Source organism: Phyllostomus hastatus, unplaced genomic scaffold (assembly GCF_019186645.2).
Source record: "Phyllostomus hastatus isolate PE091 unplaced genomic scaffold, TTU_PhHast_1.1 phas_contig_2322, whole genome shotgun sequence".
Taxonomy (NCBI): domain Eukaryota; kingdom Metazoa; phylum Chordata; class Mammalia; order Chiroptera; family Phyllostomidae; genus Phyllostomus; species Phyllostomus hastatus.
In genome coordinates this window covers 1-14,097 of record NW_025333772.1, presented here as the reverse complement: position 1 = coordinate 14,097, position 14,097 = coordinate 1, and the positions used below count along the sequence as shown (strand labels likewise).

At 36.5% G+C, this 14,097-nt stretch overlaps 1 protein-coding gene across 1 annotated transcript in view; it reads left to right on the top strand.

The window, feature by feature from the left end:
* LOC123817897 (neural Wiskott-Aldrich syndrome protein-like) overlaps positions 1-12,427 on the top strand; it is a 37,086-nt gene extending 24,659 nt beyond the window's left edge. Inside the window, exons 3-7 of the mRNA XM_045837687.1 lie at positions 5,941-6,103; positions 7,255-7,297; positions 8,331-8,484; positions 11,632-11,690; positions 12,388-12,427. Of these exons, the coding sequence (XP_045693643.1) occupies positions 5,941-6,103; positions 7,255-7,297; positions 8,331-8,484; positions 11,632-11,690; positions 12,388-12,396 (428 nt within the window). The 3' untranslated portion in view covers positions 12,397-12,427. The remainder of the gene's footprint in view (positions 1-5,940; positions 6,104-7,254; positions 7,298-8,330; positions 8,485-11,631; positions 11,691-12,387) is intronic.
* Positions 12,428-14,097: the final 1,670 nt, after the last annotated feature.

Below are 14,097 nucleotides of genomic sequence, written 5' to 3'. Positions count from 1 at the left end.
AAATGAAACATTTAGAAAAAACTGTGTAATATCCCAGCTAATAGTAATTTTCTGTACATGTCTTTAATCTGGATTTTCTTATATAGACCTAAAAATGTTTTAGCAAATACTACAGTAATCTATATGTAATGACACTAAATAGCCAATGCCAGGGCTTTATAACTGCATGGCTGATGTGTAACAGTTTAGTCATACCTGGTTTTTGGGTAGAGGAAGGAAGGGAAACAGTGTGACTGCAGTGTGAGTTAAACTTCATTATTCTACATACCACTTTTGTTTTGCCTCTGTCTTCTTCATCCTTGAATTTACTACAAGGGATGAGTGGCTGAGTTATTTTCTCTAGTGAGTTATGAATTGGACTTACAAGAACCTTTTCTTTATTATTTCCCAGAAAAGAATTTAATAGCTTGGATAATTTAAGCTGTTAAAGTTAACTTTACCCAGCTCTTACCATTTAGAACATCCATAGTATAATAGATTATTTTATATAACCTAAAGCAGCATAAAAATATTTTTATTTGCTTTTTTGTAAAAACTAATTACAATCAACTCTTAAACAACACCATTTGAATTACTCAGGTCCACTTGTGGATTTTTTTCAATAAATACATGCACTACAGTAAATGTATTTTCTCTTTTTGTTTTCTTAATACCATTTTCTTTTTCTGTAGTTTACATTATTGTGAGAATACAGTATATAATACACATAACATACAAAACACATGTTAATTGACTTTTTGAGGTAAGACTGCAGGTTAACAATAGGCTATTAGTGGAGGGAGGCAAAAGTTATGCACAAATTTTTGACTGCTCAGGGTTGGCACAGCTAACTCTTGTGTTGTTCAAGGGTCAACTGTACCATTGTTAATTTTGTTTTGTTTTAATAGTGAATCTGGTTGCTTTTTTATATGGGGTGGGAGGAAAGTAGGTTTACAGTTTGTATAAAAGTAATACAATTTAATACAAAACTAAACTGTTTTACATAGCCACACCTATAAACCTACTTTTCCTGCACCTTGTAATTGCTGTATGAACATGTAGTTCAAGAAGGGGTGGTATGTATAAAGAGAGTGCCTAACTCTTGATACTCCTGAATCTTTCTTCAGTCAATGCTTAAATCCTATTCTATTTATACTATTATCAAGTTAATAGAGAGTAAATAATCATTTGCACCATCTTAGTGTGGACAGTGTTGCTTGTACTGATTGATAAAGATAAATTATGAGAAGAAGGAAAGCAGGAAGGGGAGAATGAGAAGTAAAATCACATCACAAGATAAGTCTTTCATGGTATGGGAATGGCCCCAATTCAGCCGTCTTAACATGCGAATCTGGTTATTCTCAGTAAGTCCCCTTATTTTGTGAAATTACAGCAAACACAGAAATCTGATATCTGAACAACTTTGAAAATCCAAGTCTTTATCTGCTCTTTAATAAGCCATTTGTGTTGTGTTGTTATGTTTTGTTTTTCACTTTTTAAAAATTAAATATATTGGAGTGATATTGCTTAATAAAATTATATAGGTTTTGCCCTGGCTAATGTAGCTCAGTGGATTGAGTGCGGCCTGCGATCTGAAGGGTCACTGGTTCAATTTGAAGTCAGGGCACATGCCTGGGTGGGGGCCAAGTCCCCAGTTGGGGGTATGTGAGAGGCAACCAACTGATGTGTCTCTCGCACACTGATGTTTCTCCCCTTCTCTTTCTCCCTCCCTTCCCCTTTCTCTAGAAATAAATTAAATCTTTAAAAAGTTGTATAGATTTCAAGTGTTAATTGTATCATACATCATCTGTATAGTACATCATGTGTTTACCACTCAAAGTCACATCTCTTTGTCACCACATATTTGATCCCTTTTACTTTTTTTACCTCTGCCCCGTCCCCCGTCCCCCTGGTATCCATCATGATGTTGTCTCTGTGAGTTTTTGTTTTTCTTGTTTGTTCGTTTGTTGCTTTCAGTTTTAATTCCCGCATGTGAGTAAAATCATATGGTTTTTGACTTTTTCTGTCTGGATTTATTTCACTTAGCATACTGTTCTCAGGATCCATGCATGTTGTCACAAATGGCAGCATTTCATTTTTTCTTAAGGCCGAGAGTAAGATTCCATTGATTATATGTACCACATCTTGATCCAATCATCTGTGGAAAGACACCAGTTGTTTCCATGTCTGGGCCACTATGAATAATGCTGTAGTGAACATAGGGGCTCATATATCTTTGTTAACAAATGTATTTGGATATTCGGTTAGTTACCTAGAAGAGGGGTTGCTGGCTCATATGGTAACTCCATTCTTGGAACTTTGGGGAAAATTTCCAAACTGTTTTCAACAGAGACTGTACCATTTTGCACCCCCACCAACAGTGAGTGAGAGTTCCTTTTCCTCTCCAATCTCTGCAACCTTTGCTTATTGAACAAATAAGCAATTTGGAAGAATATGCATTTATGACACATTACTTGTCTTATTGATAGTAGCCATTTGTTGGGGGGGGTAGTTTGTTGTGCAGCAATCAATAGTCAGAATCTTTCCAGACATACTGTACCTTCTCTATCCTCAGCTTTCCTTATTATTTTTTTTTTTTTAGATTTTATTTATTTAGGGAAGGAGGGAGAGGGGGAGAGAAACACCAGTGTGTGGCTGTCTTTCGCGCACCCCTTTGGCGACCTGGCCCACGACCCAGGCATGTGCCCTAGACTGGAAATTGAACCAGGGACGCTTGGATTTACAGGCCAGCACTCAATCCACTGAGCCACACCAGCCAGGGCTGATAGTAGTAGCCATTCTGACAGTTGTGAGGTGGTATCTCATTGCAGTTTTGATTTGCATTTCCCTAATAGATAATGCAATTGAGCATCCCTTTATCTATGTGTGGGCCTTTTGTATGTCTTAGGAGAGGTGTACTTTGAAGGCAAGGGAAGTAAAAGCAAAAATAAATGAACTATATCAAACTAAAACTGCACAACAAAGGAAGCCATCCACAAAACAAAAAAGGTGGCCATCTGAGTGGAAGAAGATACTTGAAAACAATACCTCTGGATAAAGGGTTAAAGCCAGAATATATAAAGAACTCATACAATTCAACAATAACAAAATCCAATTAAATAAGTGGAGGACTTGAATAGACAATTAACCTTTAATTCTTGACCCAGTTATTTTCAGATTATTCCTTAACATCCTGAATTAGCATTTAATGATTTTACACTTATTGTGCACTAGCTTCCATTTTTTTCTAAGCAGAATTTATTTATTGCCATCCTGAGCACCTTCCTATGGAATTTTGTATAAAATTATAAGTAGAACTTCTAGATATTTGCATATTATACTTGCATGTAAGTGTACTTTGAATAGTAGGGGAAAATAGCTGAATTTTGGTGATACTAAACATACATATTTTGCCAGATTTTTAACTTGTTTGATAAGGTGTCAGATGGCTTTCAAAATTTTATTATATCTTTCCATCTGTAGCAGTAGAGAGAATAAGGGTTATATATATAATTTACCCAAGTAGGTAAATACTTTTCTTTCAGGTAATTTTAGATAACTTTGAGGTTTTGGGCACAATTGAAAAATTACAGTGAAATTGGCATTTAGTGATCACTTAATATACATTAGCCTATCATTTCTTGGGGTTTCTGTGTGCTGTTCTGTGATTGTGTTCAGGTCCCCAAGGTAACCTCCACGTTTGGTGATTTGCTAGGAAGACTCAACAGAACCTAGCATATGAGGTCTCTCCAGAAAGTGTCCAGACATTGAATATGAAAACTAGAGACATTTCTTGAAGCAGATACAAGATAGAACAGACACTGCATAGGACAGTGTTGCTTCAGTCCCCTTCAAGTAGGCACCTTAGGACCTCACACAGTTCTTGAAATTGCCATCAGCTGAATCTCTTTGAAGGTCTGAACTCTTTCCCCTTTCAAGGTGGTTTTAGTTTTAGGAAAAGCCAGAAGTCACAGGGCACCAAATCTGGCCTTTAGGGAGGCTGAGTCACCTTGATGGTTTGATGTTTCACAAAAAAATTCTGCACAAGACATGATGCATGAGTGGCATGCTGTCGTGATGAAGCTGCCAGTCACAGTACCCCATAGCTGAGGCCTTCTGAATCATCTGAATAGTTTCCGCAGAGGAGTGTTCATGCTTAAAGCAAAATTTGATGCAGGGTTAATGCTCTCTCATCATGCCATTTTGAATGCAACAGCCACACAGTATACACGCTCACTCAGTGGTGTCTGTGAACAATGACTAGTAGTACAGTAAAGTTGTCATTGTTCACCCATGCCCATTCCAGGCCTCTCTCCTTGGCTGTCAGGTTATATTAATGTTGCAGAACCATTCTCTTCCTAGTAACAATGGCTGGACTCATGGCAAATATTTATTAAAGTGAAAGGATATATAATAAAGTCAACAATGGGAAGGCACATAGGTGAACTCTGGGGGAATTCACACAAGAGTTCTCTCACCAAAGTCACAAGGGTAAACTTCACATCTCCAGTGATGAATTGTGAAAACTCATGTGAAATGTTGCCTAAAGAAGAAGGTTGTTAGAGCCTCAGTTTATGGTTTAAAGCTCAGGTGGCTAGATACATAGGTTGCTAATTACATATAGTACATACCAAGATTCTAATCTTTGAGAAGGAAAGCAGGTGTTTAGCATAAACCACATTATTACTGCAAACAGTTCAGAAACAGTGAGCCTGTCTTACCAGGGAACAATGAGAACCCTCTTGAAATCCAAATTCACAGAAAGCAACTAAAGGCCAACCTTGCAAGCAGCCCTTAGAAAGGATAGCAGTGTCAGACCTGCTGTGTTGCTGTTTTTCTGCACAGTGGTGATTGTATTTTATACAGCATTTTGAAAGCTGTCATTAGTGACCTCAGAGGACTTTGGTCTGTTTGAGGGTATTTTAGAGAATCGTGTATTGAAATGGGACCTCTAAGGAACATGTGTTCCTCCTCTTCAGGTAAGTCTATAATCAATTTTTAAGTGGAACACGTGCTGTTCAAACTTTCATGTCTGAACATGAAAGACCAAGAATATTTTTGTGATTCATAAAACAGGTTTGTGCTACATTTAATGTAACTCTTAAAGATGCTATTAATAGTATCCGAAGGTGGCTGAGATATTTTTACTGTTAACGCCACTGAAAATGAGATGAGAGCTTTGAGAATTTTTTTTCATTTTAAATTTTTGATCACTATACTTCTGGTAGTCAAAGTGTATGTGTATATACTGATGGGAACATATTACTGGACTTAAATTGGGCAGTTTGGGAAAAGAATAGCAATGATTGCATAAGTACTTTTTTTCCCATGAACTATTGAGATAAAGCAAAGAGGTAAGACTAGATTGCTTTTTTTTTCTAAGAACAGATTTTTTTTAAAGATTTTATTTATTTATTTTTAGAGAGGGAAGGGAGGGAGAGAGACAGAGACAGAGACAGAGAAACATCAATGTGCGGTTGCTGGGGGTCATGGCCTGCAACCCAGGCATGTACCCTGACTGGGAATCAAACCTACGAAAATTTGGTTCGCAGCCCGCGCTCAATACACTGAGCTACGCCAGCCAGGGCTAAGACTAGATTTCTTAGATTTAAAAGTAAATGGCTCTTTCCCTTTTACTAACCTTGTCGTGCAATATGTACCACTTTATCAATGACTAATCTGTTGGAATTGAGGCTACTACAGTCAAATTTAATGTTATAAAAATACAGGTATGTTTTAAAATGTATCTATGCTAACGTTTTAAGAATTTATAGGTTTTTTAAATGTAGGCAGTTCTTTTTTTATTGTTTTTTAAAAATTAGCTGGCAAGTTTAAAATCTAAATAATTTATAATAATGAAGTGCTCCTACTTTAAAAAAGACATTGAAGTTATAAGTTATGATTGTAACACCTGTTATATTAAATCATATCCTTTATGTATTATTTTGACTTTATTTACAGGTCCTAATCTACCCATGGCAACAGTTGACACAAAAAATCCAGAAATCACAACCAATAGATGTGACGGTCCACCAGTCAACAATATCTCCCACACCAAGGAAAAAGAAAAGGAAAAGTCAAAAAGGGTAACCAAGGCAGATATTGGAACACCAAGCAACTTCCAGTAAGATAGTTCTTTTGTTGTTTTTAATCTTTATTTTTTATTTATTCATATGGCTTTTGATTTTTAACTTGTTACAAAACTTTATTTTCTTTTCAATAGGACCCTTAAATTTATCACTTACATATATTTTCGTTAGATTTTGTTGGAGTTTTATTTTATCTTCCTTTTAAAATGAGGTTTTATTGATTAGGCTATTATAGTTGTCCCAGTTTTCCCCCCTTCGCTCCCCTCCACCCAGCACCCCTTACTCCCTGAGGCAGTCCCCGCACCCTTGTTCATGTGCCTGCATCATGCGTAGGTTCTTCAGCTACTCCATTTCCTGTAACATGGGAGTTCTGTGCTCTTTTTTTAAAGCTATTGCTCAGTGGACTCTCTGTGAATCTTACAGTTTATTTACTTTTTCACTCATTAGAAAAGAAAAATTAGATAAACTTGTGTCTTTAATTTTTTGGACATAAAAACGATTTCTCTTTTCTCTAGAGAAAATGATATTTGGCAGTTGCCTAGAGGCATTGTCCTAGTCTGTCTGGGCTGCGGTAGTAGAGTACCATACACCGTAGACTGGCTGGCTTATAAACAACAGAAGTTTATTTTCTGCCGTTTTGGAGGCTGAGAAGTTGAAGATCAGGGCACCAGCAACATTTGGTGTCTGGTGAGGCCCCACTTCCTGGCTCACAGATGGGTGTTTTCTTGTCTTGGGGCCTCTTTTTTTAAAGGCATTAATCCCATTCATGAGGGATCCATCCTCATAATCATTTCCTGAAATTCTCACCTCTAAATACTGTCACATTGAGGATTAGGTTTTGACATATGAATATTCAAGAGACACAAACAATCTCTAGCAGGCATTATTTTATTAGCTCATTACAAAATTCGTCTCCTATGTATAATATTTATATCCATATGCTAGTTTGACAGTTACAGAAATGAACAGGCAGAAGGATTGTACAAAAAATGCTGATGAAGACTAAGCAGCAGAGTCTGGTCTAGAATCCTGGTCTCCTGACTGACCACTTGAGCAGTTTTTCCTTGAATATGGTTATGTGTCTGAGAGCTGTCTGTTAAGGCCAACAATTCACCGGGCGGATTGGATTTCATGTATGTCCTGTTTTTCATGCCCACTGTGATTTTTTCCCCACCTTCTACTTTAGGCACATTGGGCGTGTTGGTTGGGATCCAGATACTGGCTTTGATGTAAGTATCTTTTCAAGCCATCGGCGTTATTACTCTAAATATGTGGGTATGTTATAGCCTATCTTTAGATTCTTCTTTTCAGTTTATCTTTTGCTGAATTTTAGTGTTTATTTGAATGCGTTCATGTACATATACCACGGAGGTTTGACACCACGGTGTTGCTGTGTCATTCGTGGGGAAGCCTCTAAAGAGAAAGTTTTTGTATGCCTTGGCCTTAAGTACTGTATAAGTAAAGTCCTTGCATTTTTAAAGCAAAGAGGAGGTTATTTCTGCTCAGTCATTATTTCAGGGAGATACATACATGCCGAATTATGGAAAAGTACTATAATCAAATTCTGAATATCCAGTTGTTGAATTATCTAGATCTTTTCATTGTACTATTCTTTTTGGCAACTTCATCATTCATTAACTTATGGTACTGTGAGCAAACTGGATGGAACCTAAGGCAAAAAAAATGTTTTAACATTTTATCTCTATTTTGGTTACCTAATATGTATTTCACATTTGACAGATAGTCAGGATTTGGAAAAATTACTTTGAAAAGAAATATTTATTTTTCAGGTTAAAAATCCTTTTGCTTGTTTTGTTATAACTACAGAATCAACACCACAAACATTGAGTTCCTCCTTGTGTTGGGCACTGTACAGGGTCCTTAGGGTTACAGGTCTTGCCTTCAAATTTTCAAATGGATTTGTGGGGTGTTTTGGTATTTATTTGTGGTTACAACTATGTCTTATTTAGGATAAGGTGGAATAGTTGAGCTTTAAATATGTCTGAGTCATAAATGGGTTAGAAAAAAATCTAAATGAGATGCCCTGATTTCGAAGGCAAGGAATAAAAAGGAGATGAGATAAAATATAAAACCAATTCTTACCTTTTTTAAATAAGAAAGTTTAGTTAGCATATAATGTAACCATATTAAGAGTTTATAAACAAAATAATTTCATAAAGAGCACAAATAAGAATTACATTTTATTATGCTTGTTTTTCAAAATTGGGGCTTTATAGTTAGCAGTTATTTTATCTGTTGTAGCTGAATAATTTGGATCCAGTATTGAAGAGCCTTTTTGATATGTGTGGAATCTCAGAGGCACAACTTAAAGACAGAGAAACATCAAAAGTCATATATGATTTCATTGAAAAAACAGGAGGTGTTGAAGCTGTTAAAAATGAACTACGAAGGCAAGGTAACTTTTTCTTCTGTTTAGGAATTGTAATCTAGTTTCCCTTAATGAATGTTGAGGTCAATTTTCTGGAAGACAACTATACACACTGTTATTATGAACCTTCCTTAAACAAATGTTTGAATTTATGCAGAACTCATTTGGCCCAGTGTGCTATATTTTACATTATTTTGGTATAAATAAAGACTTGACAAAGTTTTGCTTGTTACTAAAATGCCTTACATTAAATTAATGAAAATCCATACAGAATTTTTTGGCTGCTCTATTTTAGAATAAAGTATAGTTGCCTAATATTTTACTTAATGAAACTTAAAGTTGTTTTTATTACAATTCAGAAGTAGTGATTTAAATATAATCACTGCCTACTCAGTAAAGTGTAAGCATTTTCATAATATAAATAACAAAAATATTTCTATTTATTTTGCAATACAAACATTTTTTTTCTTAGATAAAATAGAAAATTTGTCCTTTGGTACCTGAGAGCACAAATACTTTACCACCTTTTAAGTTCAAAGCACTTTGTATTTTAGATTATCCTAATAATTTTCAATCAAATATGAATACAGTAAGTCTAAGTCCTCTGACAGTCGTTCCTTTGCCACCTTATTTGTCTGGTGCTGCTTTATTTCTTTGTTTTTGCATACTCATAAGAACAGCTTAGCAATGCAAAAGCTCTAGCTAATCAATTCATTCTTCGGAAGAAGTTATGTCTCATTTTAACTTAGGTATTTGATATACCTGAATCTTTCTCACTGCTGATGTTCATTTACTCTTTGATTGGTTCATTCATCCTTTCATATATTCAGTAAGTATTACTATGCCGGTACTAGTCACTACCCAGGATGTTGGAATGCATGGTTTCCGGCCTCAGAAATCTGATGGCCTCATCTAGAAACAGCTATCTAAACAGGTATTCAGTCATAATTACTGTCGTGGAAACAGAGTGCTAGTTCCACTGAAACCAGTATGGTGCCAATTTTTCTTATTTTGTGGAAAAATTACATTTTCAAATTGTCTGGACTGTTGGTAAAAACATCTTGAGCACGGTACCATTGTTATAAATGCTCCCAGAGGAAGTCACAGTTAGATGATTGAAGGTCTTGAGGACACTCGTGTGTGTTTCTTGACTCTCTTTTTCTCCACTCTTACCCCTCACCTTCACTTTATATACCACCACATGCTCAGGGGCTCTCTGAGTTCACTGCCTTTGTAAGTGTGCATTATTGGTGCCATTTGTTAGACCATTCATAGCACTACCTCTCACCTGAATACTTGTAACTAAGAGTTGACTATATTAACCTGACTAGGTTTGTTTTTTTGAACTTGATTATAGCTGTTTGTCCTTTTAGCTGTTTTTAAAGCATCAAAAGAAGTGATGCCTTTCCCAGTGGAATTACCTAAAACAACAACAACAAAAAGACCCAGTCATTAAAAAACAGCATCGGAAACCAAGTTAATTATCACATTTAAGAGCCTGATCCTAGTGTGGAAACTTTTAGACACCAAACAGTGATTTTTATAGAAGATAAAAAAAATTTTTTAAGGAAAAGTAACAAAGATACTTCCTTTTAATGACGAAAACCTGTCTAGGCAGAACATAGAATGTTTTTAGAAGTATGAAAAAATTAGAAGTTAACGATGTTGTCTGTAAAATCTATTGAATCAAACCTCTTAAAACTTAATTTTATAAAATTATGTAATCAGATTTCTAAAAAGCACCAGACTTGTGATTTCGAGTATATGTTCTTTGTGTGTACCTGTGCAATTGCCTGAAGTCCGTTAACTCTTAATCATTTGCCCTGTAGGTACCCTCCAGTGGAGTGGTATGTATGTGCCATGTCATTTGACCCAGTGCACTACATTGTGCATGGTGCGATGTGTTTATTTTCAGAGAAGCTGGAGTTCATTTGTCCTGCCACCAGATCGAACATCCAGTGAGATTTTCTGCCCTTTACTCAAATCGATGTTTCGGGCCTAGAGATGCTTAAAGTAAAAAGAAAATTTGTTTCTGTAAGGGTCAGAGCTCGTATTTTGTCTGTAATTTAGATAATTTTATCCCAGGGCCCAGCATCTCATTAGTTAACCCTCAAGAAATTACAAATACATGTAATAAGTATCGCCCATTTTGCTGATAAGTTTAAAGAACATTGGGGGGAAATAGTGGTTTCTAAATTCCTGGCTCAAAACAACGAAACAGGTTCACCTGAGTATACTTTATACTAAATCATACATATAGTTCAGGCTACAGGTGAATTATAATAGCTCTTTCCCAAATATATTTATTGGGCAGAGAATGAGTGGTAACTAGAATGGTTCATCTTGAGACTAGTGTATTCTATAACTGAGACACTGTCTTTTTGAAACCATAGAAGATAGTCACGTTGTTTCAGGAAGAGCAGACAGTATCATTGAGTGAGCAGGCTGTGCTAGTCCTTCAGCACAGCAGACCAGAGGAACTGGTGGTAGGTCAGTAAGCAAGTCAAGGACTCTTGGCAGCTTCCACTTGAATGTTTCTTGTTACCTTCCTTGGGATGATGCCCCTTCAGTGGTATGCAGAATAAGGGTCTTCCAAGGACATCCATACCCCAGTCCCCTGGAACCTGTGACCATGTTACCTCACATGGCAAAAGAGACTTGACATTTGTGTTCAAGGCTATGGACCTTGAGATGGGGAGATTATCCTAAATTATCTGGATGAGCTCAGTCTAATCACAGGTCCTTAAAAATGTAGAAACTTCTCCAGCTGGGATAAAAAAAAAAGGAGAAGGAGAAGGAGGGAAAATTCAAAGGTAAAAAATGACTCAATCTAGCATTACTGGCTTTGAAGGCGGAGGAGAGTGCCAAGAGCTCAAAAATGTAATGACTTCTAGAGGCTGATTTCCAGCCACAGCCAGCCAGAAAATAGAGATCTCATTGCTACAGCCAAGAGGAAATTAACTCTCCCAACAACCCAAATGAGCAAGTGAGGATCCTCCCCTAGAAATGAAGGTAACCCTGATGGCACCTTGACTTTGGCTTCTCGAGACCGATGTTAGACTTTGATCCACAGATAAGAAGATGTATAAGACAATCAATTTGTTGTTTAAACTACCAAGTCTTTTTGTAATTTTTATGGCAGTAATAGAAAACCTCTTTTTAACCCTCCCATAGCTGTGCACAGTCTCCCGAATAAAATTCAACTCCCCTGGACTTGTATACAGACTGATGTGGTATGACCCTTCCTTCCTCTTACACAGCCACTGTGCCACCCTTAGCTGCACTGGCTGCTTCACAAGCATGACAGTTCCTTTCGAACTGCACTTCCCGTTTCCTCTGCTGGGAATGCTCCTTTTTTCTAATTTCTAACATGGGTGCCTCTATCTTGTTCTTCAGATTGCAGCTTTAATTAAACAGTGCCCTTCTCAGGCACCTTTTCTGTCTACTTTCTAACATCTGTTTTAACTTTCACATTTTGCATAGTACATATCACATTAATTTTTTTCTCGTGTGCATAGTTTCTCTATCTCCAACTTGAACAAGAGTTCTGTGAGTGCAGAGACTTTGTGAGTATATCCCCAGTGCCAAGGATATGTGAAAATTCATACCAAGTTCAAATGACATTACAGTTGTCCACAGAGACAAGAGCTAGGCAAAAAGAGGCGTGAAAGCATGAAAATGGTTTGAGAATCATTAGCCTACACTAAGTGCAGTCTTTGGAAAGATCTAAATTTGGCTTTTTAAAAGATGAGTTCTGGTTTACAGCACTTGTCATTGCCTGTGGTGCACATACTCCCACCATGGCAAAATTGAACCTACCAACCTGACATCACAGAATGCAAAACTGAAACTGGAGTATCCCGCCATTACACATTGTGGAACCATGCTGTGCAGGAGTACATCATCATCACGTAATGTTTTCACTTACAGATACAGTAGATGTGAATAACCTCAAGACACGAAGTAACTGATACATGATATGCATGTATTACTTTGTTTTAATGTACTTTATTGTGTTCTAAGTTTTTATAATTTAATTTTTTAATAGTGGCTGTGTTGAACAACCAGTTCACAAAATTTGTGAATATTTAACAATCATGTCTCATGAACTCAAACCAATAGCCAATAGCCGGCTTTATCACACCAGTGGATCTAATAAAATACAGTGGAAAGCAATGGTTTGCTTACATTTGATAACAACTGTTTCAGGTTCATTCTAGTCATTGAAACTAAATTTGCAATGACCAGTGTCTCAAGTGGTTAGGGGACCCCAGGAAATGTGACAAATAATCCATGACTATTGATACAAATGACATCGAAAAGGAGAGAAAGTAATAGAACTAGAATTCAGAATCATTATACAATGGGAAATATAGCAGAAGTACATAGAACAGAGTCCACAGGGGCAATTAAAAAGGAATACAATTAAATCGAAAATAGGTTCATTAAGGTTGAAGGATTGTCCCTGTACAAATAATATCGACGACAGTCTGGGCATCTTGAGAGAAGAATGTGAGCCTAAGATGAAAGCGAAAGTTAAAGAAAACTGTGAAAATTACATAATACGTCACACCATCCTACTGATAGGGGAATGCCTGATTCATTCCTCATCATAGTAAGGTGGAGTCCTCAGTTCTAAAAGAAAAAAAGGAAGTGTAGTAGAAAGAATTTATAAGTGGTCCATTGTAACCTAAAATAGAGCCCTCGAGAAAGGCATTTATAGATCTGGGAAAACAACTAATGAAAATTAGAAGTATATGTAGATGAATTATAATTTTTAAATAACTCCCTGACATATGAAAGATTTTGCAAATGGAACATGTATACCTTTCTGTGAACTTATATTTTATGTTATTTCTCTTTATTGATGACCAAACTAGAGACAATAGAATTCTACCAAGCAGGCAAAAGGGTTCAGATTACCCTGAAAGTATTTCACAAAAGTGACTTCTGTTAAGTGCTTTTGTAAGTGAAGTAAAAATATGGCTACTCTTAGAGTACAGTCTCTTCTCTCTGAGCCCTAGGATAAGACCTCTGGGCCATGAACTTTATTAGACATTCTCCAAAGCACCTACATCACTATTTCCACATCCCTCAGATGTGAAAAAGTTCAGCTCCAACTCAATAGTACCCCTGTGACAGCTTTTCTCCTGCTTTGAGATAAGAGTATTAAAGAGGTTGGAGATAAGGCACTGATGAGGAGAATTGAACAAGGCTGAAAATAAAGACAGGAAATGATTAGGCTGTGATAATTAAAAGCTTTTGGAGCTAACCAAAATGCACTAAGAGAAAAGGAATAAAACAGACCCAGACAGACCTTTTTTTTCTCATAAAAGAGTATTACTTAAAATTGACACGACTAAATATAACCTGTGGAAAACAAAGAAGGGTTCCTTTTTCTCTCCCTTAGGGAATGTTTGAATAATTTACTAACTTGTTCAAAAAGTAATTCCCAGTTGCCCACATACACCTATCCCACTTTCTTCCCTGCTGGCCCTCACCAAACCACCCCTAAAGTCTTTCCCATCTCAGAGATAACGCCTGCAAGCCAAAAGCCTAAGAATCATTTTAACATTTTAACTACTTCTCTGATCCATCTATCTTGCCAAACCCTCAGCCAATTCTCTCAGTTCTACTATT